Source organism: Heterocephalus glaber, unplaced genomic scaffold (assembly GCF_053883595.1).
Source record: "Heterocephalus glaber isolate CG9 unplaced genomic scaffold, H.glaber_assembly_v1.0 deba00001733, whole genome shotgun sequence".
Classification (NCBI taxonomy): domain Eukaryota; kingdom Metazoa; phylum Chordata; class Mammalia; order Rodentia; family Bathyergidae; genus Heterocephalus; species Heterocephalus glaber.
Genome location: NW_028258444.1, coordinates 4,600,011 through 4,627,725, shown reverse-complemented (window position 1 = coordinate 4,627,725; position 27,715 = coordinate 4,600,011). Strand labels below are relative to the sequence as shown.

General features: G+C 42.6%; 1 protein-coding gene and 1 pseudogene across 3 annotated transcripts; both read right to left on the bottom strand.

Moving 5' to 3' along the window:
* Positions 1-6,527: 6,527 nt before the first annotated feature.
* On the bottom strand, positions 6,528-27,701 carry LOC101724110 (uncharacterized protein C12orf71 homolog). 3 transcript variants are annotated; one of them, XM_087199949.1, is made up of 6 exons: positions 27,510-27,689; positions 25,058-25,170; positions 23,916-23,955; positions 21,451-21,682; positions 20,560-20,611; positions 9,901-14,288 (listed from the first exon to the last, which is right to left on the bottom strand). In XM_087199949.1, the coding sequence occupies exons 2-6, from the start codon at positions 25,115-25,117 to the stop codon at positions 14,265-14,267; spliced, it is 408 nt and encodes a 135-aa protein (XP_087056075.1). In that variant the 5' UTR covers positions 25,118-25,170; positions 27,510-27,689; the 3' UTR covers positions 9,901-14,264. The 3 variants fall into 3 exon arrangements, with proteins under 3 accessions (XP_087056073.1, XP_087056074.1, XP_087056075.1); XM_087199947.1 differs by lacking the exon at positions 23,916-23,955 and adding an exon at positions 6,528-7,480 and having other exon boundaries at positions 7,870-14,288; positions 16,465-21,682; positions 27,510-27,701; XM_087199948.1 differs by lacking the exon at positions 23,916-23,955 and adding an exon at positions 6,528-7,480 and having other exon boundaries at positions 7,870-14,288; positions 20,560-21,682; positions 27,510-27,696.
* LOC106010281 (Golgi-associated kinase 1B pseudogene) lies at positions 13,228-14,076 on the bottom strand (annotated as a pseudogene).
* Positions 27,702-27,715: the final 14 nt, after the last annotated feature.

Here is a 27,715-nt window from a genome sequence, read left to right as displayed (position 1 = left end):
AGGTGTACTGGGTAATCTGACCTGGATTAAGTCAGGCAAAACCTACAACCCCAAGCGGAATCCAGGAGTATTCTACAGGGACAATGGCTCACAAAAGTGCCTTGTGTTGTCCACCTGTATCTAAGTGGAAGATGCTGGGAACCCATCAGAGTGGGCTACAGCAAGAGTGGCTCAAAAAGGAACTCCTTAAATGATTCACCAGCACCCATATAAAAGGAACAACAAAAAAAATCAGTTTTACAAGAGCCGCCAGAAGAGACAGAAATCCTCCCATTTTACACACCAATCTACCTGCCTTTACCGAGGCCAGTCTGTGGGGAAATGGGATCAGATGGTAGCAAGTCCCAGGTGTCACTACCCCCAGAGAAAAAAATCAGAGCCATTGTCCCTGGTGGAAAATGAAAAAGGGCCAAATGATCAAATGAGTTGTATCTGATTGGTTCACACAAGGGCCTTACAAAAGCCCCTCCAAGAAAATAGGGCACCCATTTATTATGCCACAGATGGCCAAATCCAAGGGGCACTGTGGACCTTTGTCCAGCATCCCTTCTCAACTACTGATCTCCTCAATTTGAAACATCATACTCCTCCCTATACCGAAAAGCCCCAGCCCCTTATAGATTTGATGCAATCCATCTTCCAGACATTCAGTCCAACCTGGCCAGATTGTAAACAGCTTCTGATGCTGTTGAACACTGAAGAACACCAGAGAGTAATCCAAGCAGTCATCCCCTGGTTAAAAAACAAAGCCCTGGGCTGGGGATTTAGCTCAGTGGTTCTGCCACCTGCCTCACAAGCACAAGGATCTGAGTTAGATCCCCAGTACCCAAAATAAAACAATGCCCTTGCAGGTGTGATGAATGTGCAAGCATACGACCAAAACCATTTTCCTGAGGTAGATCCTCACTGGGACACAAATAATGCAGATCAGTTGCAGCTATTATAGAGGTACCAAGAGCCATCTTAAAAAGTCTAAAAGAAGGCAGAAAGAGAGCCATCAATATGAGAAAGAGCTCAGATACATTCCAGGGAACTGATGAAAGTCCTAGCCATTTTACAAGAGGCTCTGTAAAGTGTGCCAGCTCTGCACTCCCCTTAATCCCAAGGCTGCTGAAAATCAGCAAATGATAAATGCAGCCTTTGTGGGGCAGACTTAGGGAGACATTAGGCAGAAACTACAGAAGTTAGAGGGTTTTGATGGCATTGGTGCTACCCAGCTTCTGGAAGTGGCCACCAAGGTGTATGTAAACCATGACTAGGAGGCCAAATGAGAAACAAATCAAAGGCTTAAAAAGAAAGCAGATCTGTTGGTGGCAGCACTCATAGGAAAAGGAGCAGGAGCCACAAAAGGGTGGGGATGTGGGCGTGGCCAAGGAAGAGGCCAAATTGGGCAAGAACCCATAAATTGGCAAAAGCTTGCCTTGGGGGCTGGGGGTTTAGCTCAGTAGTTTCACCGCCTGCTGCGCAAGTGCAAGGACCCAAGTTCGATCCCCGGTACCAAAAAAAAAAAAGCTTGCCTGGAATCAATGTACATGATGTATAAGGAGAGACACTAGAAAAATAAATGCCCAGAAAATAATGGAGAAAATGATAAAGATTATAAAGCCAGGGGGCCATCACCCCTAAAAGGGGTCAACCCTAGAAGGGGACCTCATTGAGCTGACAGGAGCTGAAGGTTATAAAGACTAGACTAGACTTGGCTCCATCCCCATAGGCCCCCAGGAGCCCATGGTCACATTGAAAGTAGGAACTCTGTGATAAAAGCTCAGGCTCTGCCTACTGGAACTTCAGCCCAAAAGGTGAACTAACTTGACAGGGACTCTTTTGCTAGCAAAAGGCAAAAAGGCTAACATCTATACTGATTCTAAGTATGTCTTTGCTACATTACATGTTCACAGGGCTATCTATATATAGAGAGAACTCCTGACAGCTAGAGGAAAAGAAATAAAATATAAAAAAGAAATCTTACAGCTCCTTGATGCTGTATGGGCCCCCCCAAAAGTGGCTGTTACACACTGCAGGGAGCACCAGAGGACTGGAACATGAAAAGCCAGGAGAAACTAAAGGGCAGACAGGGAAGCAAAACAGTCTGCTGTGATGGTGCCACAACTGGAAAGAGGGGCCCTAGCCATGTCTCTCATCCCATAGCCTCCTCTCCCAGAGACCCCAGATTACTCTTCCAATGAAAAAGCCTGGTTTGTCAAAAGAAAAAAGAAAGACCTAGAAATTATATCAAGGGAAGATGGTAAAAATTCTCTGATGAAAGACTGGCCATCCCTAAAATGATGGGCCACAGGTTTGTAAAACAATTCTATCAGGGATCTCACATAGGAAAACAGCACTAGAGACGTTGCTAGGGCATCATTTCTATGTGCCATAGCTCACTGCCATCACCTGAGCTATATGTGAGGAATGCTTAATTTAAGCTCAAAATAACCCAAGACAGGGGCCCACTCAGCCCCCAGGTATTCAAGAAATGGGTACTGTCCTTTGTTAAACTTGGTTGTAGACATCACTAAACTGCCTCGGGTGAGATGCTATCAATATATGTTGGTGCTCATCTGTACCTTCTCAGGATAGGTGAGGCTTTTTACCCATCCAAATAGGAAAGACACAAGAGGTGATCAAGGTCCTATTAAGACATCATCCCATGATTTAGACTGCCTCTGATGTTGGGGGTCTGATAATAGACTGGCATTCATAGCTGAAATAGTCCAGAGACTCGGATGTTAAAAATAAAATGGAAACTACATAACACACTACCAGCCACAGAGCTAGAAAAAAAAATAGAGCACATAAATCAGACCTTCAAACAACTGTTAAAAAATTTTTCCAAAAAATCCACTTGAGATGGTATTGAGTCTGGCCATGGTCCTCCTCTGAGTCAGGTGTACCCTCACCAAACAAATGGTATTCCTGGGCCAGGGATTTAGCTCAGTGGTTCTGCCACCTGCCTTGCAAGCACAAGGACCTGAGTTCGAGCCCCAGTACAAAAAATAAATACATGGGGTCAGGGATTTAGCTCAATGGTTCTGGGGTCTGCTTGCAACCACAAGGTCTGGAGTTCAATCCCCAGTACCAAAAAAAAAAAAAAATACATGTCACTCTCACAGTGACAGGTAAAGAAGCAAACAGGGTATTCCTCATAAGGGATCTTGTTTGGCCAGCCATCCTTAATCATAAGTCAAATTAAGGGTGATCTCTGTGAGCTAGGAAAATTGACTTTGAGGAGGCAAATACATGCTTTGAAATTAGCTCTACAAGATACCCATATAGCTAAGTAGAAGAAAAAATGCTCATAAGCTTAACAGACCTAGTACATCCAGAAAACCTGGGGACTTCATTTGGGTCAAGAAATAGAATCCCACTACGCTAGGAACCATATGGGATGGGCCCCATATTGTTACCTTGTCCACCCCAACTGCTGTTAAAATTGCAAGAACTGTGCCTTAGATCCACCACAGTCGACTGAAGCCAGTGGCCCAAGACAAGTGGACCCGCCAGAAGGATCCAGACAACCTGAACCAGTGGATCCTGGGATGAGATCAGGCCACCTCCAGAAAAGACAGCCCTGCCCTAGTCACCCCAGAAGCTGACTAGTCTACACATGGCTGAAGCCTGAGGAAATGGCAGCCAAATAAAAACAAAAGTTTGTGTCATCTTGTTCTCACAAGATTCACATTCTCTGTCTTCTTTCAAGGCTAAGTTACAAAACTGTCTGCTCTTGTCCTGCTTCTGTAAACTCGCTTGCTACATCATTAGAAAGAACAACTCCTTCAACCAAATGTATAAAACTAGAGCCTTTCCTTTGTTCTGGGCTCAGCCTTTAGACATTAGTCTGCCAAGTGGTGTACACCTAAAAACCTACAATAAATCCTATATGACTCATTTTCTCTCCTGTCTCTTAAAATCCCACAACAGAAAGACTAGGTAAGACCAACAGATGGCCCAGCTCCCTTGTCCCTAAGGAGTTAATGGGTCCCCAATATGGAGACAAAGGCTTTCTTCTGTGGTAAATGATGCTAGCATCACCCTAAGGTTCAGACAGAGATGTCTATTCAGACTATGTGAAGTCTCAAAAAGGACACCTTGTGGACTCCAGGTCTTTTCCTTCTCCATGGGACAACCCTTGAAGAGGTCATACTTAGCTGTCTCCTCTTTCTAGGCCCCAAGTCATTCCAATGAGAAACCTCTTAGACTTCATCACCACAGAGATTCCACCAATCTCACCTCTAGGCTATATCCTTGATGAATAAGACAGATTTTATCTTGATAATTTAGAACAAGAACAGCTTATCTACTATTGCAATATAGTCTGGGTTCAGTAAAAACCGAGAGGTGGAAAAAGATGAGTATGAGATGGTGCAATTTAAATTATAAGACTATTCTCCAGTTACAGTGTTTGTGCTTAGAATATAAAAGGTGAAGAGAAATGTTTTATGTTTGGGTCTTTGTGACTCTCATTCAAAGGAAATGCTCAAGAACCATGGTACTTAGTGCAGGCCTTGAGGAGGAACCCTCCTCTTGGGGGACCCTGTTCTGAAACCCCTACTTTTCTTTGAGGGGCATCTTGGTCATGCTGATCTATTTAGAGAGGACAACCACACTAGGAGGTCTCCTTGACCTCCCCCTAATAATCTTTAGATGAATAAATCAGGTCCATCCCCTCCAAGTGACCAGGGGACTGCGTTAGAGCCTAGTGCCCCAGAGGAATGCAACATTCCTCAGTCCCCTTGGCAGCCTCCTCACCACTCTTAAGTCTCACTGGGTACACACAGATAGCTTTAAGCCCTGCAGGTTGAACCTGAAGAGGTGCTTCCTATTACTCTAGTTTATAACTTGTCCTGTCCATAAGAGAAGTCCCAGGGATAGAAAAAAGAAGATAGATACTCAAGTGCAGGTTCCTTTTTCAGTTGCAAATGTCCAACAGTGCAAGGAACAATTAGGCCAACTATCAGAAAACCCTAGTAAGTTTGCAGATGGGTTCCAAACTTTGACCCTTGCTTTTGACTCATTATAGCAAGATGTATATTTCATCTTGGCTCCTTGCTGTACCTCAGAAGACAGAGAGAGAATCCTACAGAGGCTAGGAACTATGTCGATGCTTTAAAAAGGAAAGGAAACCTCCCTGGAAAAGATATTCTCCCTTTAACAGAGTCAAACTGGGACCATAATACTCAGCATGGACTAGAAATGATGTCTAGTATGCTAGCTGCCCTTATCATGGGGATGAAAAGATATATTTAAAAGTCTGTTAATTATGATAAAGTGAGTGGGCTCTTACAGGGCATGGAGGAAAATCCAGCTTTGTTTCATAACTAATTACCAGGGGCCTTCTGCAACTATACAAATATAGATCCATCATTCAGGGAGGAAGAAGCACTAGTAGCTCCTACTCAGGCATTGATACTAGGAAAAGACAGAAGGTCAAACATATATATAGACTTCAGATATGCCTGTCTCGTGCTTCATGCCCATGCAGCAATATGGAAGGAAAGAGGCTTACTGATAATTAAATAACCATCTATAAACCACAGATAGGAAATTCTAGAGGCAGTTCACCTTCTCACAGATCACAGTCATGCACTGTAAAGGATGCCAGATTTGATATCTTATTTTCCTGCTAAGTGCACATTGTACATTATAGTAGGAAGTACCTGAAAAAACAGGAAGAGAAGAGAGGTGACATGAATGGGCTGCCACATAGGAAAGGAAAGCTAAGCACATGTGCTGTCAGTGTGAGATGTGTGCATGGAACATGCATTTGTCATGTGTGGGGACTGCCTTCAGTGTGACAATTGAAGCAAAGATTATTTTTGTTGTAGAGATCTATTGGTATTTTCATTGTAGTATATATAGGAATTTATTTCTGTTATATTTTAGGTTTTGTAAGTACACAGCTGATACGAAATTGTTGATGTTTATTCTAACTGCACAATACATATTAAGAATTTTATACTTTATTTTATTGATATTTTATGTTCCTGTTAACTACATATTGTATACTATATTAAGAATCTGCTGACAAAACAGCAAGACCAGTGAAATGTAAAGTATGTCCTACAAAAAGGCCAAGAAGAAAAAAAGGCCAAGAAAGAAAAACACGTGCTGTCAGTGTAAGCCATATGTGAGTGTGGAACATGTTGTCATGTATGAAGACTACATTAGATGTAATAATTGAGGTAAAGATTTTTTTTTGTAGAATGCTGTTGATATTTTCATTGTAGTTCATATACGAATTTATTTCTGTTGTTCTCTTTAGACTTTGTATACTGAAAAGCAGTCAGTGTTGAAAATTTTGATATTTTTTATGAACTATATTAAAAATTCAATACTTTTTTTGATTTTTTCTGTTAAGTACTCATTGTTTAATATGATAAAACTCATAAAATTAAAATTAATAATTAATAGAAATATTCTAAAGAATAAACATGGGTATTACACACCCATGTTTATGTGTCTTTATGACAAAATTGGTGTCATGCCCTGCTTAACAAGTGGGTGCACTATCTCATGAGTTCTCCCAGTAGTCTGTGTAATGTATGTTACTAATTCTCCCATCTTGAGAGGGGAGGTGAGTGAGGCTAGAGTGGTGAGGTGATTCCCAGCCTTCACATTCCTCCCAAATGGACCACTTTTTACAATCAACACACTCATACCCACCAGCATGCTGGAACAGGTGAGAAAGCCTGCATCCTGGAGCCAGCGTCGTCCTATGGGAACAGGAGGAGCAGTGTCAGTGTTTGGCTTTGGGAACACGAGGAACTGAAGTGGGCTCCTGAGGGACCCGCCCCACTGGCTGGTGTTCAGGTCCCGAGCTCAGCCCACACCTTCCTGCCTTGGTTGGATCTGATGGGTCCAGTGGTGTGTTCTGGACATGGGAGGTGAGGTCCGACAAGATAGGTCCACCTCCATAAAATAGGGTAAAATGCAATAAGAATGGGGAGAGGGAAAAAGAATGCCTCCCATTTAGGATGCTTCAGACTGCCGAACATTTCCTGAAAGGGAATTGAGGTCTTCTGGGCCACTTGCATACTCTGAGCCTGAGTGAAGATGACTTGCTGGAAGAGGCAGACACAGGGGACAAGAATATGTGCTTTTTTTTTTTTTTTTTTTTAAGAACATGTGCTTTATTGAGAAATATCAACTATGTGTATTTGGGATGATGGGGTAGCACGTAGTGGGAAAATGTGGGGATGTGGGGTGGTCCTAACAGCTCAAGGGGTCCTTCAGGCTGGATCCATTTGCCTCTAGACATTGACTTCTCTTTGGAGCCTGCTGAGGGTGGCTCTTGGTGTCTTGCTCAGGATCCTGTCTTTTGCATTTCTTGGAAAGGACTCTCGAGCAGCCGGTGGAAGGCCTGCCCCACGAGCAGACAGGAGGTTCTCTGTGGTCTGGGGGTGTCATCCTCTGGGTGTGCTGAGGAGGTGGAGGACTCTGTGATCCCTGACTTGTGGCTGCTGCTCCCCTCGACTGCCGTCTGCAGAGAAGGGGAGAATGAGTTAGATACACATAATGTCAACAGCAATGGAGTCAATATTTACTCCTTTATGGGAGTCACATCCTTTTATCAGAAAGGCGACTTCAGTGCAGTCTCAGTAATCAGAAATACTGAAAATATTCACATACACAATTTTTGGCATCACAATAGCGCTTCCCTTTGTTTCTCCCCTCCTCTCTCCCCTGTGCCCCTTGGTATTTCCCTGCCTCTCCTCCCTGAGTCCTTTCCTTGCTGTCTTAGCCTCTTGCTAGTCTTGTGCATCCCCCAGGATCCAGCCCCACTTCACAGCAGGTCACTCCCAGCCCCGTGCTGTTCACCTGCTCCCCACTGGGCCTGGCCCTTGCTCTCTGGGAGGCAGCTCTGCTCACCTCGGCACGTTCCTGTCCCTTCAGTGTCACAGGCAGCTCTGGGACTGGGATGACATCTGTGTTTCCTGATGGTTTGCACATGGGCAAGTCTAGACATGCCTCATGTCCCTGATGAGTGAGCTGGGCAGGGGAACAGCTGCTCAGCCTGAGGTCTTCGGCCAGAGTAAGTTTGAGGCAATCCCGGTCCTCATCTTTCTTCTTCCTCCGAGTTTTTTGGGGATTTTCACTGTCTTCCTTTTGGATTTCTTCATCATCCATGTAAAAGCCCTGAAATGTCTTCAGCAGTTTCACAAGACCATCCAGTTTTCCTTCAGTACATTTTGTTTCATCTTTGCCTCTGTAGATTTTCATGAGCAGTTGATTCTTCAAAGCCATTGTCGTCAGCCCAGGGCACAGTGATACCTAGGTTGTAGATCTGCTGTGGGTCATCCTGAAGTAGCTTTCATAGGTTGGGCCATCTCTTGTTCCCTTCAGGCCCCCACCTGCCTTGAATAGCAGAGATGAGGTCACCTGAAGAACACACACTGGGAGTCATGTCTTCAGGAAGGATGATGTCCTCACAGGACGAGGGCTCTTCACTGGGGAGACAGCCCCCAGAGAGGCTCAGCATGCATTTGGTTTCAGAATTGCAGTCCTCTGTGTCAGAGGGGTCGCCGCTAGGGGATGAGGACACCATGGGATTGAAGAACCAGTATGAGAGTCTCCGTCAACACCAGAAGCTTCCAAAGGGGGAAAAAAATGGAAGATATTGGGGAGAAAATTCACTGCCAAGTCCTGGAGCATAAACAGGAGATGTGAGAGAGTCTTTAGCACTCAAGTCTCTGTGGCTAATGGTGAGGTAGGTCATAATCCATCTTCTGTGACTGCTGGTTACCATGGCAATATCCAAACCAGTCTAGCCAGACAGTAGGACTAGAGAGAAAAGGGATAGGAAACCACAGGATCTATCCCCTTCCTTCTGAAACATTGTGACCACACACCATGCAGGCTGAAGGGTCCCTCTTGAGGCCAGAAGGAGCAGTGCCACAGAGTGGGGGTTACTTTCCTCTTGTTTTGAGGCCTCTGAGATTGTTCCTGTCCTCAGGGAATGGAGACCCTTTTGGGGGAGATTGGCATAAACAGCCTGGTCTAAGACAGGGTGATAAGTGCAACAGAAGGGCTTAAAACTCGATCCTGAGAGGACAAATGAGGGTACCTCATGCAGCTAGACCCTATGTGGGCAGGGGACCAAGACAGACCTCCTGGGAAGGGGCCTTCTGACCTGAGAGTTCATGGACCACTGGAGTGGAGATGTCAAAGAGGTAGGGTGCCTGTGCATTGGGGACTGTGGCCGCTAGGCTCTACCACATCTTGTTCCCATATGTCTGGCAGCAAAGCAAGGAACCCAAGCTCTTGCCACGCATCTCTTAAATTAGTCTGAGGGTTAATTTTGTGTGCCTACTCAACCACATACTGGAGGCCCAGATGCTTGGTCAAACATGGTTCTGGGTGGCTCTTGATGAGACTAACATTTCAATCCACAGATTGAGTCAAGTAGATTCCTCTCCTGCTATGGGTGGGCCTTGTCTGGTCAGGTGAGGCCAGAACAGGAGAAAAGGAAGGGCAGATGTGTGAGCTGAAGGTGAGTGTGAGCCCTAGCCAGGGCTGCTTCTGGCCACCTGGGTGCTGCCGCCTGCCATCCCTGAAGGCTGATGCCACCTAAGCCCATTTTCTGAGCTGCTAGCAGCTGTCTGGATTAAATCGACATCTATGAACAGAGTATGATGGTGTAGGCCTGTAATCCCAATCCTCTGGGAGGCTGAGGCAGGAAGATCACAGCTTCAAGGCCAGCCTGTGAAACTTGGCATGTAAGTGACCCTGTCTCTAAATAATAAAAAAACGAGTGAGGATGTAACTCTGTCCAGAGGCCCAGGTTCAATCCTGTTTCACAGATAAACAAACATTTATGACTCTAATATTTTTCATACCTGTAAAGCATGTTGTTCAGGAGACAAATACATAAAAATTTCATCTGAATTTTAAAATATGTTTAAAAATTGACTCTAGCAACTTCTCGGGTTTCCTAGACATACTAGTGGGTCTGCTTGGTCAAAAGTACTTTTGTAACATTGCAGACACATTATTTGCCTTTCTTATTCTCATTCTGTAATTAGTTCTTCTTTCTTTCTTTCTTTTCTTTCTTTCTTTGGTACTGGGGATTGAATCCAGGCCTTCAAACTAAGCTACATAAACAGTTCTTTTTTAGTTTTTTGAGACAGTGTAAGTTGCTCAGGCTGGCTTCCACTTGCAGTCCTCCTGCCTCAGCCTCCCAGATTCCTAGGATTACAGGCATGCACCACTATTCCTGGATTTACTCTTTCATTAGTATATAATAGTTTTCCAGAGGTTATCTGAGTGATGATATTGCAGCAGATTATGAATCCAGAAGTAGATATGAAAATCCAACTGTATTTTATTAAACCGGGCATTAATGACACAGACAAAAATAATTTCTTTTTTCTTTTGGTACCAGGGATTGAACTCGGGTCCTTGCACTTGCACAGCAGGCGGTGAAACCACTGAGCTAAACCTCCAGCCCTCTTTTTTATTTTTTGAGACAGAATCTCACTATGTAGCTCCAGATGGCTTAGAAATCACAGCAATCTCCTGCCTCAGTGTTCTGAGTGGTGAAATTACAGGTGTGTAATGCCCAGCTAAGATTGGCAAAAATATTAATGCCACTATTCTAATTAACTATTTAAAAATATATGCCTACTTTTAAAAAATTAAAAATAACTTTATTATCAAACACACACACATACAAAAATTAAAATCATTCAAAGAAGAACAATGCAAGGGAAAAAAAACTACAATAATATTCAAATACAGTAGAACTCAACCAAAACAAAACTGAAAAGCACTTAAACATTTTTCCATATAACTTAAAAAAGCATCTCAAGCACCAAAAAGACACCAGAGGATGTGATTTGTTTCAGAAAGATCCCCAAAACCAACAATGAACAAATAGTGGTCTGGTAAAAACACCCCAGTTAGCTAGCAGACTCCACATAAGCCAAACTTCTCCCTAATTTAAATTTCGATAGTCATATGACACGCAATGGAAACACAATCCGAGAAATATGTTATTAGGCAATTTCATCCGTGTGTATCCTTATTTACACTTGCAGTTTCTCATACTAGACAAACTATTCGGTATTTACACATATGTGTCCGATTTATGTCACTTAAGAGGATGGCCTCAATATGCATCCATTTAGCTATAAATGTCTCTCGTTTCTGGTTCTTTATGGCTGAATAGTATTCCATTTTATAAAAAACACCCCACATCTTCTTTATCCAGTCTCCAGTTGATGGGCACTTGGGTTGTTTCCAAGCTTTAGCTATTACAAACTGTGCCGCTATAAACATGGGTACACATATATCACTGTGGTATGATTCTTTTAATTCTTTTGTGAAGATATCCAGCAGGGGGATAGCTGGGTCGAATAGGACCTCTAAGCCTAGTTCGCTGAGGTATCTCCATACTGATTTCCACAGTGGTTGCACCAGTCTGCCCTCCCACCAACAATGGAGAAGGGTTCCTTTCTCCCCACACTCCTGCCAGCATTTGTTATTGGATGAGTTCTTTATAACAGCCATTCTTTCTGGGGTGAGGTGGAATCTCAGGGTTATTTTCATCTGCATCTCTCAAATAACCAGTGATGTTGAACATTTTTTCATATATTTATTTGCTGCTTTTACTTCTTTGTCTGAGAAATGTCTGTACATTTCAGATGCCCATTTTTGAATTGGGTCTTTGAATTTGGGGGGGGGTCTGATTTTTTTCAATTCTTTGTATATTCTAGATAGTAGTCCTCTGAGGTACAGTTGCTGAAAATTTTTTCCCACATTGTAGGTTGTCTCTTAGCTCTGTTGGTAGTTTCTCTTGCAGTGCAGAAGCTTTTTAATAAGATCAGATCCCAGTTGCTAATTTTGCTAGTTCCCATGCTACTGAAGTTTTGTTCATAAAGTATTTTCCTATACCAATGTCTTCAAGAGTTCTACCTAACTTATCTTCCAGCAAATTTAGTGTTTCTGTCTTGATATTTAAATGTTTATTCCACTTCAATCTTAGTTTAGTGCATGGTGATAGGTATGGGTCTAGTTTTAATATTTGGCAGGTTGAAATCCAGTTTTACCAACACCATTTATTAAATAGGCTATCTTTCCTCCAATGAGGATGGTTGGCTCCTTTGTCAAAGATGAGGTGGCTGAGCATATCTGTAATTGTTTCTGCATCTTCTAATCTATTCCACTGATCCTCAGGTCTGTTTCTTTGCCAGTACCATGCTGTTTTTATCACAGTAGCTTTGTAGTATAGTTTCAAGTTGGGGATTGTAATACCCGGAGCCATCTCTCTGCTGCCTAAAATTTCTTTTGCTATTCTAGGTCTCTTATGGTTCCAAATGAATTTTTGGACTGTTTTCTCTAGTTCTGTGAAATATATTGTTGGAATTTCTATTGGCATTGCATTAAACTTATATAATAGTTTTGGAAGTATGGCCATTTTCACTATATTGTTTCTTCCTATCCAGGAACAAGGGATGTCTTTCCATTTTCTTTCTTTTTGTTTTTCAAACAGGTAAATTCTTACCTTAGAATTGTTTTATTTCTAAACTGTTAGACAAAAATTGGATCAAAATAGAGAGAAAAAGGCTAACAAATATATAAATTGTTAAACACAGATGCTTTTATACAGACAGATACATTTCTAAAAAGGAGTTGGATATACGAATCTTACTCCTCAGAGATGGATGATGATTTATAGACACTTCAGAAATTACACTGGTGATTCTGTAATTAATGCACCATTTTTACTCAGGAAGTATTACAGGTGCTGGCAGTTTTGCAGATACTGTTTCTGAATTTTCCAGTGCAGATTCACCTTGGGGGTTGTTTTAACAACACAAGCAACAGAGGAACATCATAAATCACTCCCACTAGAATCGGTTAGATCAATCCAAAAGGTATAAGATATGGTTTACTGCAGGAGTCAGTACCTGTGGTTTATACTGCTCTATTAAATGACAAACACTATTAAAAGTCAGTTGAATGATTAGAACTATTCTATAATCAGATGCTGAGACACATCGTGATATTAGAGAAAAATACAAATATATTTTTGAGCAGCATGTTTTTAAAAACCTTTGTGTCTGCATACAGTGGTCAAGCCATCACATCTACATGGTTAAAGCCATGTGTCTCATGCATTTGTCTGCACTGCCTCGTGTATAGGAGGATGTGAGGTTGATGCACTTGATTTTAAAATAAAAACAAAAATGCCTAAATGCCTCTGGAGCTCCAGCCTTTGTCACTCATTCATGCGTAGCACTTAGATCCCGTGTGCCGTGTTGTAGGGATCAGGATTCTGGCCCTCTGCTCTATGACGTCGATATGCTTTTCAATTCCTTGTCTCCCTCCCTGACTTTCCCAATAAACCTTATCAAGGAACAGAGACTGGAGGAGTTTCTGCTCTAAGTGCTGGCTCTTCAAAACAGAAACTGCAGATTCGGGAAACTCTTTGATTCCTTCTAACAATTTGAAGTTTAAATTGTCTTCACTCCTGTCAAAAAAAAACCCCTTATTGTCTATAAAGACCAAATGCCTCGGGTCATGATTCCGCTGGATGTGTGCCAGACTTGCAGAATTTTGGTCATCACAGTTTGGCCTCAATCCGTTCCGTACACAGGCATCTTCCTTTCGAGGTCTGAATCCACAGCAATTCGTGTCCAAGCGATTATAAATCTGTAGCAAAAAATCGAAGAGCGCCATCTTGGACCACTCGTGTTGATGGATTTCTATGCAGCCCCACTCGGGTCTGGGCACACAGCCATGCAGCCAGCACTTCTGTCTCAGTGAGTGCTGATAGGCTCCCCAGGTGAGCTGAACCGACGAAAGGGTGTCTTTACTTGCTGGAGCGAGAGAAGAGTCCCAGAGAACGAGGGGACGTGGGCGGCCATCCAGGGCAGAGTATGGTTGAGCCCCAGGATCTGGTCCGGGTGGAAGGCCAACAACTTGCTGGAGTCGCAGCAGTGCGCAGGGGCTGGGGCCGCAACAGGGCGGGGTTCGGCGGCCCGGTTGCCCAGGACCAGCAGGGGCGCCCCGCGGGTTGCGCGCCGTAGGCGCAGAACGCACGGGAGTCGTTGGCCAGCAGGCGCAGGCTTCCATTTTCCTATATCCTCCTCAATCTCCTTTTTGAGAGTGCTATAGTTTTCAGTGTAGAGGTCTTTTGCTTCCTTTGTTGGATTGACTCCTAGATATTTCATTTTTTTGGATGCTATTGATGGTCACTGCATCCTTGTGAAGGATGCTAAAGATGGTCACTACATCCTTGTGAAGGATGCTAAAGATGGTCACTACATCCTTGTGAAGGGAACGGTCTAAGAGGAAGAGATGACAATCATAAATATATATGCACCAAATACAAATGCCCCAAACTATACAAAACAAATATTAATGGACATGAAAAACCAAATAAGCACTAATACAATTGTAGTGGGGGACCTCAATATCCCACTATCACAAATAGACAGATCATCTAGGCCAAAAATTAACAACGAAATTCTAGAACTGAACCAAGCTATTGAACAAATGGACTTAATAGATGTTTACAGAGTGTTCCAACCCACAAAATCAGAATACACATTCTTTTCAGCTACACATGGGTCATTCTCCAAAACAGACCACATGCTAGCTCATAGGACATGTCTAAGTCAATGTAAAAGAAATGAAGTTATCCCCTGTATATTATCAGACCATAGTGCGATAAAATTGGAGATCAATGACATAAGAAACTGCAAAACTCCCACAAACACATGGAAATAAAATAACACCCCCCTGAACAACCAATGGGTCACAGAGAAAATTAAAGAAGAAATTAGACAGTTTCTACAAGTAAATGATAATGCCAGCACAACATACAGGAATCTGTGGGACACAATGAAAGCAGTTCTACACGGGAAAGTCATAGCAGTCAATGCCTATATTAGGAAAACAGAGAACTCAATTAAATAACCTAATGCAGAACCTCAAGATCCTAGAAAAAGAAGAGCATAACAAACCCAAAGCTCGTATAAGAGAGGAAATTATAAAGATCAGAGCATAAATCAATGCAATTGAGACTAAGAATGATACAAAAAATTAATGGATCAAAGAGTTGGTTTTTTTTTTTTTGGTACCGGGAATCGAACTCAGGCCCTTGTACTTTCGAGGCGGGCGGTGGAGCCACTAAGCTAAATCCCCGGCCCCAAGAGTTGGTTTTTTGAAAGAATAAAATTGATAAACCCTTGGCCAACCTTATCAAAAAAAGGAAAGAAAAAGCTCAAATCCATGCAATCAAGAATGAAAAAGGTGAAGTCACAACAGATCCAGCAGAAATCCAAAGCATCATCAATACCTACTTCGAGAACCTGTACTCTAATAAAATGGAAAACAGAAGAAATGGACAGATTGTTAGATACATATGAATTACCAAAGTTGAATGAAGAAGATATAGAAATTCTAAACACCTCAATTGCAATGAGTGAAATTGAAAATGTAATAAAAAATTTACCAAAAAAGAAAGGCCCAGGTCCTGATGGTTTCACTGCTGAATTCTACAAGACATTTAAAGAAGAACTATCACCATTACTCTTTAAACTCATCAAGGAAATTGAAAGGGAAGAAAAGCTTCCAAATTCATTCCCAGAAGCAATTATTACTTTGATTCCAAAACCAGGGAAAGACACAACCCAAAAAGAGAACTACAGGCCAATCTCCCTAATGAATATCGATGCAAAAGTCCTCAACAAGATACTGACAAACAGAATACAAAGGGTCATCAAGAAGATCATACACCCTGACCAAGTTGGATTTATCCCAAGGATGCAAGGATGGCTCAACATTTGTAAATTAATAAATGTAATACACTATATTAAAAGAGTCAAGGACAAAAATCATATGATCATCTCAAAAGATGCAGAAAAGGCATTCGACAAAATCCAACACCCATTCATGATAAAAACCCTACAGAAAATTGGAATAGAAGGTCTTTATCTCAACTTGATTAAGGCTATCTATGAAAAACCAACAGCCAACATCACACTAAATGGTCAAAAACTGAAAATTTTCACACTAAAATCAGGAACAAGACAAGGATGCCCACTATCACCACTCCTGTTTAATATAGTTCTGGAAACATTAACCACAGCAATTAGAAAAGAGAAAGAAATAAAAAGAATAAAAACAGGAAAGGAAGAAGTGAAACTGTCATTATTTGCTGATGATATGATACTTTACATAGAAGACCCAAAATACTCTGCCAAAAGACTTCTAGACTTAATTGACAGATTCAGTAGAGTAGATGGATATGAGGTCAAAACTCAAAAAACAATAGCCTTTTTGTATACAAAAAATAGAGTCACTGAGATAGAAATTAGGGAAATAATTCCTTTTATAATAGCATCCATATGGCTACTTTTTAAGAATTATGTGATTATGTTAACATCTTATAAACGTTATTTCTAGTGAACAAATAAATGTCCTTAATTTGTCTCTGGTCTAATTTCTAATACTCACATAAGTATTCACGCAACCCACTTGGACAAAGGTCTCTGGAGTCTGCAGTGGTTTCCAAGAAAGTAAAGTGATCCTGTGATCAAACAGTTTGAGGACTAAGCCAGGCACAGTGGCATATTCCTGTAATCCCATCTCTCAGGGAGGCTGAGCCAGGAACTGCTTAATTTTAGCAACTTAACCCTGTCTTGAAATTAAAGGGTGGGTTGGCTGGGGATGTAGCCCAGTGCAAAGCATTGGGTTCAACTCCAGTACCATACGCACACATACACACACGCACGTATACACACATACATGAAGAGTTTGAGGACTGATAATCTAGGATGATAGCCATGGATTGATAGTGGTTGGCTTTACTTCTCTTCTGAATCTAGACTGGGTTGGGTAGGGCATACATTATTGAAAAAAAGAGTTAACAGTCAAGTGATAGTTTCTCTTTTTTCCTTCTTCTTCCAGTAGTGGGGATTGAACTGAGGGGTGCTTTACCACTGAGCTACACTCCCAGCCTTTTTTGTATTTCATTCTGAGACAGGGTCTCACTAAGTTGCCCGGGCTGGCCTTGAACTTGTAACCATGCTGCCTCAGCCTTCCTAGCAGCTGGGATTACAGTCATGCACCATGCCTGGCTTGGTATACTCATTCTTGAAAAACAAGCACTTGGAGTTCTGCTCAGGAGCTTCAGCAGATGTGAATGGTGGTGTCTGAGCTGAAGCTCAGAACTGTGAGGAGCAGGCTGGCAGGGTGTCAGTAGTTCTCTCGATGGGAGAGTACATGCATAGACCCTGAAGGGCTGTCTCATCTAGTCCTCCCTCCACTTCAGCCAGGCACCAAGGAGCTCCTCATCTCTCACACAGCAAGACACCCAACTCAGTTCACCGAGGATGCAGGAGAGGGGCTCGGTGTGAGCCAGGTCTGACCTGGAGTCCACACTTATCCCGGGACCCTAGTTAAACTCATTTCAGCCTCCACAGACAAGAAAATAATGAAGGGCTTCAGGTAAAAATGAAACTTAAAATATATAACGACCAGGTCGGTGCTGTGCAGAGGCTGCAGTCCCCGAGGAGACACAGGAATTCTGTGTGAAGGGCCAGCCCTGCCCAGAGTCAGCAGTGGCCTGGCCAGGAGCCTTCTGGGGAGGGAGAAGGGGAGCAGTTGGTTGCCAGCCTTCTAAGAGGACTGCTAGTATTTTAACATTGTGCAGCACCAGCCCACAAAGCAACTGACACCCAGCTTTAGCAAAGAGCTCAAGATACACTCCTTCCATCCTCGATTCAGAAAGGTATTTTCTCTTCCTTCTTTGTTCTCTCCTTTCCTCCCTCCTTTTTTCTTTTCCTGGTACTGGAAATTGAACTCAGGACCTTGCACTTGCCAGGCAGGCATGGTGCCACTGAGCTAAATCCCTGGCTCCCTTACTTCCTTTTACTGACACAATAATTGCACATATTATCCAGGTATGGTGGTGCATGTCTGTAATCCTAGCACTCAGGAGGCTGAGGAAGGTGGATCATTGCAAGTTCAAGGCCAGCCTGGGCTACATAGTGAGTTCAAGGCCAGTCTGAAGTACATAGCAAGACCCTGTCTCAAAATAAAACAAAAAACAAGTTGCACATAATTATGAGATATTATGTGATGATTTGATACACATATACATTATATAATTAAATCAAGGTGAGCATATCTAGAAGTCTTTTCTTGTATCATTTCTTTGTGATTAGAGAAGTTATTTTCAAAAACAGAGAAGCTGGATTTCACTTTTGCTGTTTCTTATCCTGGAAACAACTTGGTACATTTCTAGTCCCCTGGATAAAATCAACTAATCTTATCTGAGTAACGCATACTTACAATCCCAGCACTCTCATAGGCTGAGGCAGGAGGATCTGGAATTCGAGCCCAGCCTAGGTAGTTTGTGACTTAGTTGAGACCCTGTCTCAAAAAATAAAAGAGGGCCGGAGATTTAGCTCAGTGGTTCCATTGCCTGCCTCGAAAGCACAAGGTCCCTAGTTCAATCCCCAGGAGCAAAAAAATAAATAAATAAAATAAAATAAAGCAGAACTAGGCTCAATCCCCAGTACTAGACACATATACAGATAGAGATACAGATCTATCTATCTACATCTATCTATAACTATAGATAGTGATGGGACAGGGACAGAGACAGAAATAGAGGGGTGTGTGTGTGTGTGTGTACGGGGGGGAGACCTTGTCTCAAAATAAAAAATAATAAAAAGGCTGGGGATATAGCTCAGTGTGAAGGCTGTGGGTTCAAATCCCAGTACTGGAAAAAAGAAAAAAGAAAAAGAAAATCTACTATGCAATCTATCAAACATAGAAATATGAGTTATAAAATATACAGGTGGGTTGGGGATTTAGCTCAGTGGTTTCGCTGCCTGCTGAGCAAGTGCAAGGACCCAAGTTCGATCCCCGGTACCAAAAAAAAAAAAAGAGAGAAAATATATAGGTATTCATTTAAGTCCAGATCTCTATAGAATGCAAGCTGAAAAAATGTTGTTACAACAATATACTATATAAACTATGTGATTATGAGACTTTTAATGTTACACTGTGTATTTTTTAATGTTACTGACTGTATCTCTTAGCTGTATACACTACAGTGTTTAGTGGCCACAGGATATGATAGTGAAATCCAGCAGTTGATGTTAAACATTATCTTGTGAAGGGGGTGGGAACAGAGGGTTATAAATGATGTAGATTGACCGTATGTTGGTAAATATTGACTGTGGGTAATAGGTTCATATGGGATCATTTTGTTATTCTATTTTGTGTACATTTAGAAGTTTCCATAACAAAAGCTTTAGAAAAATTTCCCTATTTAGCCAATGTCTGGAGCCTATGTCTGCTATTTAAAAACAGACTCACAAAATATAAGATTGTAAATTGTTTTCACTTGCTTTAGTTTTCCTTGAAAGGATTTTGTCCATTTGTGCATTTCAAGATGAATATAGAAAGCAGCATGTATTTAACCTTTCTCCTTTATCTAGCTTCTGGGTGCCTTCTTTAGTCTCCTAATCACAGTGATGAGGGTAAATAATTCCCTCTAATTTCGCCTCAATATTCAGCCACTGTCAAATTAATTGCTACCTTTGTTTAGCTGCTGCCTGCCGGGAGCCAGTGAGAACATTTTTAAAAGCATCACATGACAGACAACATTTTAGTGTCTATAAATTCACTGTTAATTTAGCAAGCTCTCCACTTTCTGGTAACATTTAAGCTAAAAATTTTAAGTTCTGGTATTGAGTTAGCTCTTGATGATAATTTGAACATATGTTGCCTTAGGATAGTCTCCAGAACTCACTTTTTACACAACAGTGTCAAAAAGGGAGCTCCACAATACTTTCCAATTTCTAGCTATAAATTATACAGTATATATAACCCAAGGAAGATATTCCTAACTCTTCATTGGCAACCATTATTACACAATGGATCCTGTTTATAAGTAACTCTAACATATTTATAGAAAGGAGATTTATAAAGTATTTAAGTGGGTATGGTAAGCTTGAATTTTGAATTATTAATTTAAATTTTCAATTTCTTTTCTCTACTCTGTTCGTGTGTGAATGATGCTGGGAACCGAATACAGTGGCTTGCATACACTCTGAGCTACATCCCCAAGCTTCTTGACTAATTTTAAATTTTATTTTATAGTTTGATTTAGATATTTTTTGTGGTACTGGGCTTTGAACCCAGGGGCAGTCCACCACTAGGGTATATCTCAAGCCTTTTTTATGTTTTTTTTTTTTTTGAGACAGGTTCTCACTAAATTCAAGGTGGGCTTGAATTTGCAATCCTCCTACTTCAGCCTCAATGAATGCTAGGATTATAGGTGTGTGACACCGTGCCTGGCTTGACTCATTTTTAAAGGCCAAAGAACATTATTCATTTTGTGATTTTTAAAATCTATTTTTTGATATTTATAATAAGAATTTAATCACAAAGAGCCACACATTAATGATATTTATTAATGTTAAGGAAATCAGGCAAAGATGTGTTAAAGGTGTTCAACTTTCTCCACTTCTCTCAACCTAGTATTTACTAATGGAAGAAAAAAAATTAAAGTGTGTAATCTGAATTAGAGCTTACCTTCAATAGTAAGATTTCACATTTGAAAAATATACTTGGCCCAACTTCAGACCTAGAGCACCAATTTAAATCGAGATTATGTTTTTGTGAAGAGTCATTTATTTACAAATCAACTTCTCTAGGGAGCTTGGTGTTATATCTTGTAGGTTTAGGTAGCCCAGAACTTTGTGAAGTAATAACAAGTTTGTTTATAATTTAAGAACAGAGAAGCTAAATACAGAGAAATGATGTCATTTTATCCACCTCAGACCTTGAAGAAATGGGAGTGGGGAGCTTAAAATGTTGATTCCCGCTCCTGCCGCTCACTGCTGGATAAATGGTCTCTCTAATCTTACTTAATAACATGTGTATCCAGAATGAAGCCCTCTCTGTTGCCTCGAATTGTTACTTTAAATAGGTACCCACTAGATTATAATTTCTACTTGTTTGAAGACTGCTAGAATCTGATCACAATGGGCAAGCTGGAAGGAATGACTATTCCGGACAGTACAATGAAATTGGCTTTACTCCCATTATCTTTCTGGAGTCTTAAATTGAAAGGAAACAGGGGAGAGGAATTCTGCAGAGGGGTGGGGGAGGAGTTTTTGTAGTTTTCCTAACACAGATTGAGGTACTTTCCAGAATGTTCCCCCAAGTTATTAAATAAGCTCACACTGTTCCAGGGAAACCGTGCTTGGGCAGGAGGCTGCTGAGCAGCTGTGGCAGATAAACACCCTGAATCCTCCCTCTGCGATTCCAGGCCCAACTCAATGATGGGATTGTGGCTAAATTGCTGAGTTTAAAATAACCACCTCATGCATAGTCATTGATTATGACTGAAAAGCACCGAGGAGCCTCCTATTTTTAGTTTAGAGGAACCTCTCTGTGGAGGGAGCTGAGGGATGCATTTACTCCGTCAATCTTCTGAAGCGTAAAACCGGTGCGAGGCTGTGCGGAAAGGGAACACTTCCAGGCCTCAGTAGGTAAGAGAAGATGCGTGCTGCGCTCCTCCCAGGATTCCGATGCCTGGGTCCTGACTCCCACGGCGATGGCCTCAGGAGGACCAGGTCAGGAGGGTGGGGCGCCTTCTGAGCAGATTGGTGCCCTCCTAGGACAGGCCCCGAGGACGCCCTCGTCTCTTCCCCTGGAAGGACACACAAGGACAGGCAAGAAGGCTTGGGGTGTGAACCAGTGAACAGCCCTCACCCGCCCTAGTCCGCCTGGGCCTCGATTCTACACTTCCCACTTCCGCACTGGGAGAAATAAATTTCTATGGCACCAGCCACCCAGTGTATGATATATTGTTGTACTACCCTGAACAGATTAAGACAATACATATACCTGAAATAATTTAAAATGCATAGTAAGCTGAGGAACTAAATTACAAGGCCTCTGAATTCAAAATGAGAAAGAATAGACAAGTGAGATTTCTGTGATTTAAGAGGTCTTAGCTGAGTGTGGTGGCATATGCCTGTACTCAATCCCAGCACTCTGGGAGGCTGAGGCAGGAGAATCACAAGTTTGAGTCCAGCCTGGGCAATTTGGCAACTTAGTGAGATCTTGTATCACAATAAAAAAGGGCTGAGGATGTAGCCCAGTGAACACCTCCAGGTTCAATCCTCAGTACTGGTATAAGTAAATTAATAATAAAATGAGTTTTCCAATGAATCGAGCAGAGAGATTGTTTTTATTTTTTTATTTTCTCAAAGTACTGAGAAGGTTGGTTTTACAGACAGAAAAGGACTGATGAAGGCATAAACAAAAGCAAAAACCAGATTGGTCATCTTAAAGTTACTTTTCTTATCAGGCCCAGGACAGGTGATAGAATAATAGGAAAACAACTAATTAGTTACTACTAGGTTACTTGTGTGTGTGTCTGGTACTGGGATTGAACTCAGGGCCTTAATACTGAGCTATATATCTCCAGGCCTTTCTTATTTTTTATTTTTACTTATTTTTGGGTACTGGAGATCGAACTCTGGACCTTATGCTTGCAAAGCAGGCGGTGGTACCACTGAGCTAAATCCCCGGCCCCTCTCTTTATTTTGAGGCAGGGTCTTGCTAGTTGTTAAGTTGCCTTGGCTGGGCTTGAACATCCAATCCTGCTGCTTCAGCTTCCAAAGTAGCTGGAATAACAAGTGTGTGCCACCACGCCCTGCTCTAATATTCTTATATTCTTGGTTTTCATTTGTGCTTAACGAAGGTGTGCTAAATGATTTGGTTTCAGCTTGGTGACACTGATCTTTAATGTGAGTGACTTCATTTGAGTTTTTAGAACTGGTCTGTTGGGGCCTAGTGTAGGAGCTTTGTCCAGTGGCCTCCAATGATTTTTATCTAAGTACAGTAATTTATACCTTTGAGAACATTTTGGATCTACATAGATATGTATGGTGCCTTACACCTCTAAGACTTTTTTTTTGGTATCAGGGATCCAACTTGGGACCTTGCGCCTGCAAGGTAGGTGGTGGCATCACTGAGCTAAATCCCCGACCTCTAAGAATTTTATTTATTGATATATCCCTAAAACACTGCCTAATATATAGCAGGCTTTAATAGGAAATGTTGACTAGTCAACTTTCATGCATGCAAGTGAATGCATGCATATACAAACGTATGTGTAGTCTTTTGAAATAGTACCAAGAGCAAGTCATTGTAATAGTTACAAGTCTGAGTTATTTATATAAGGATAACCATTGTTTACAATGTTGGTCATCTTCACAGAAAAACACATACACTTAAAAAAGAAAGGTTCTGAATTACAAAAAGCTATAGCTGCTGGTTATTTTTTAAAATACAGAATATGAAAAACAAAAACAAAAAGTAGAAGCCTAAGCTGAGTGTGTGGTGTGTGTCTGAAGCCCACTGAGGGACCTGGGCAGCGGGACTCTGGAAGCTGCACCCTCCACTGGCTCACCATATTGCTTCAAAACCTGCCAGCTGAAAAAAAATGAAAGTTGAACAAGATTTGCAGGGGGTACTAAAGATTGAATCCAGGGACGTTGCACTGAGCTAATCCTCATCCCTTCTTAAAATTTTTATTTTGAGACAGGATCTCACTAAGTTGCCTGTGCTGGGCATGAATTTGTGATCCTCCTGCCTCAGCCTCCCAGAATGCTGCAATTCCAGGTGTTTGCCACCATGCCCAGCTGAACAAGATATTTGTAAGAATTTTACTCATTTCTTGTCAATCAGCTAAAATGAGTAGAACTTTAGGAAGAGTAAAATTTGGAAAAACAAGATACAATTAGAGCCAGAAATTTAGCTCAGTGGTTCTCCTGCCTACCTCAAAAGCGCAAGGTCCCGAGTTTGATCCCTGGTACCAAAAAAAAAAAAAAAGTTAATATATAGGCTGGGGATTTAGCTTAGCAGCACCACACCTGCCTTGTAAGTGCAAGGTCCTGAGTTTGATCCCCCGTACTGCAATAAAAAAAAAATACAATTAAAAACTGATGTAAATCTTCTGGCCTTTTTCTTCTAAATAGATTTTTGAGCTATAATTTATATTAAAATATTCACTTTAAGCACACAGCTCAATGGGTTTTGAGGAATGTGTGAATCTATCAGAATATCAATTCCTCATCCTAGACAGTTCCCTGTCCTTGGCTTTGTCTCCCCACACCACTCCCTAGCCTCAGGCAATCACCTCTTGCAAGTCTAGAATTCCCTATAAGTGGAGTAACACACCACGGAGTCCTTGTGCCTGGCATCTTTTGTTCAGCACATTTTTTTTTTTGGTACTGGGGCTCGAACTTGGGTCCTTGTGCTTGCAGGGCAGACGGTGGAACCACTGAGCTAAATCCCCAGCCCTGTTCAGCACATTTGTGACAGCCATCCACCTGTTTGGATGCATCAGGGGTTCATTCCCCTTTACTGTTGAATAGCATTCTATGGTAGGAGCATAGCACTTTAGCTCTCCATTCATCCAGTCATGAACTCGTGTGTCATATTATCAATCAGGAGGCAGAAACTGTAATTTGAACAGTTAAATTTAATATAATTGTTAGCTAGTAAACAGTGGTTAATAACAACAATGGATGAAAGGGGACTCTAAGGATCTACAGAGAATGGTTGCAATTATAGTGAATATTTAAATTTTTTAAAATGTAAGGGTCACAGATTTAGCTCAGTGGTTCTGCCACCTGCTTTGCAAGTGCAAGGTCCTGAGTTCGATCCCTGGTACCAAAACAACAACAAAAAAGTATTACAGTAAAAAAGACATATTGTCATTAATCTCCCTGAAAATACTCACCTCAAACATACTTCTCTCATCCTTCTTGCCACCTTCTAATGCAGTTCTGGAGTCCTCTTTCACACCTTTCTTTTCTTTTCTTTTCCTTTCTTTTTTTTCTTTTCCAGTACCAGAGATCAAACTCAGGACTCTGTACTTGCCAGGCAGGCACAGCACTGCTAAGCTACATCCCTGGCCCCATGCATGTCTTTATAATGTATGATCAAAACTACAGTGAGTGCTGCTGCTGAGTGTCATCCAATGGAAAAACATTAGCATGTTTTCACTCACCTCATTCACCAGATCTGGTACTGTGCAACTTCTGGCTCTTCCCCAGAGCAAAATTACCATGAAAGGTAAGCGTTTGGAATTTATTCAGGACACAGGCAGCCTCGGCAGCACAACTAAACACAAAAATGAGGACTTCAAAACTGCTTTAGAAAGCGGCAAGAACAATGAGATAAGTGTGTTTGGAGAGGGGGAAAATCTGAAGGGATTAATGGCAATGTGCCTTTTACTGTAAAAAAAATCTTTAAATTTAAACTTTCACCATATGTTTCAATCACACTACACAGAAGATGATCAAGACAGGGTCTGGAAGGAACCAAGGGCTTTGGAGAGGAGGCCTTGTCCCTTGAAAGAATTCATTTCAGACCTCTTGGAAGGCATGTTGCCACCAAAGGCTACACTGCCTGGCTCCCAGTGGTAAAGGTACTTGCTAAGGACACAGGCTGGGCCCGTGGTTTCCAGGTGATCTAGGTGGCGTGGTGGTCTGTAGCAGCAGCCTCAGTGTGTCAGTCAACTCTGCACTGTCGTGATGAAATACTTGAGATAAATGACTTAAAGAAGGAATGCTATGTCTCAAGATTAGGGACCTGTGGTGAGGCAGATCGAAATGGGAGTGCAGCTCTCACCTCAGGGGAGGGGGTTTGGCAGAGGAGGATGAGCAAGAATGAGGAGGGGCCAAGGTCCCAGCATGCCCAGGGCCTGTCCCCATTGACTGGCCTCCTTTCCTCCCTTCCACTGGGCCCCTCCTCCCAGTGGTTTCATCCCCCTCCCAATAGTTTCATCCCCCTCCCAATAGTACCACATGGCCTTTGGGGAATTTCAGATCCAAACTGTAACACTGAGGGCTGGGGATTTAGCTCAGTGGTTTCGCTGCCTGCTGCACAAGCGCAAGGACCTGAGTTCAAACCCCGGCACCAAAAAACCCAAAAACAACAACAAAAAAACACAAACTGTAACACTGAGAGGGGAAGGCAAGATGTGAGTCTGCCACTGGACTGCTGAGGTGAGTGCTGCCAGACCTGCACTGAGAAAAACAGATGGAGCTGAACCCAGAACCCAGAACCCAGGAAGAAGGGCTTTCCTGATACAGATACTGGTTTTTTGTTGTTTGTTTGTTTTGGACAGGGTCCTGCTAAATTGCCCAGGCTGGCCTTGTACTTGTGATCCTCCTGCCTGAGCTTCCAGAGTGCTGGGATTACAGGAATGTGCCACCATCCCCACCCCAGATATTTTCAAATTAGTGTTTAATCTTGTAATGTGTGACCATTCCTTGGAAAGCTTTAGGAAAGATCTTAGGGATTTTGTCTATTTTGATGAGATTTATACATTATAATGGAAAGGGGGGCCTCTTTTGATTTTTTCATCTTAAAACAATGCAGGCAGGGTTTACAAGCTCAGAAATCACTTACTATTCAAATGAGCAAAACATAACACGTCTCTTGATTACAGCAAACTGTAAATAAGCTTTCTACTTGGTTTTGTTTGATTAGCCTAGAATCTAATAATCTGTAAGGACCTACCGCCACAAATGGTCATCCTCACTAGTAAAATACTAGTGCATTTAAGTACTCCCTATGTGAGGAGAAGCAATAATCGTGTAATAATAAACGAACATCTGTTCATAAATATGTAACAGATATTAGAGTTTATTTTCCTAGTAGCATCAACAACCTGCTACTACCTAGACTACCCCTCCCCCCTTGAGAAGTACTGGGTGTTGAACTCAGTGGCCTCCCATATGCTGCGCAAGCACTCCACCACTGAACTAAATCCTCATCCCTTTTTAAAAATTTTGAGACAGGGTCTCCCTAAATTACTCAGGCTGGCCTCAATTTACAGTCCTCCTGCCTCTGCTTCTGGAGTGGCTGAGATTACAGGCATGCACACCCTCCCTCAGATATACTCAAATACACCCCAAAGTGAAGGGCAGGTGGGCCCAGGATTTCTATGGATATTGGCGATTTAATGAACCAGAAAGCAGGATTCCTGCCTCGTGGCGTTAACTACAACGCAGCTGGGAGAGACGCGAAGTTGGTATAGTGTGCCGAAGGCAAAGGCTGCCACGGGAGCCAAAGGTCGATTGCTAGTCTGTGCCTCGTCCTGATTTCTTGATTATTCTGACTTCGCAAAAGCGGAGCAAGCAAGCGAGGATCCACGCTACCGTAGGCGGTGGTGTGAGGTGTAAGTGAATCAGAAGGGCCTGTGCACTCCGACAGCTGCGCGCAGTCCACCCCAGCAGGTGTGCCGCATGTGCACAGGGGTATTCCCGACGCCCCCTGGGAAGCGTCGGAGCCAGCAGGGCCTGTGACCCCTGGATCCGCGGCCCTGAGGGGCCCCGGCTGCTTCGCCCCAGCTGGCGAGGGACGGTCATAGGGGTTGTCCTCTGCGAGTCCCAGCGCCCGGGTCAAGACTCCCCGAGAAGGGAAGGGTGCTGTGCAAGGGGCGACTCACTCACCGGGTCCTTAAACGACTAGGGCGCCTGTCCTGGTCGCCTCTCCGCCCGCCCGACTCCGCTGTTGGACGGGGCGGGGGAGGGGGCGGCGGGAGCTAGCGCAGAGCCCCGAGCTCCTCAGAGTCGCGCGCGCCACCGTCTCCGGGCGCGTCCCCGTCGCGACCGCGCGCCCCCGCGCCGCCCTGCGCGCTCAGCGGCCCGGCGGCGAC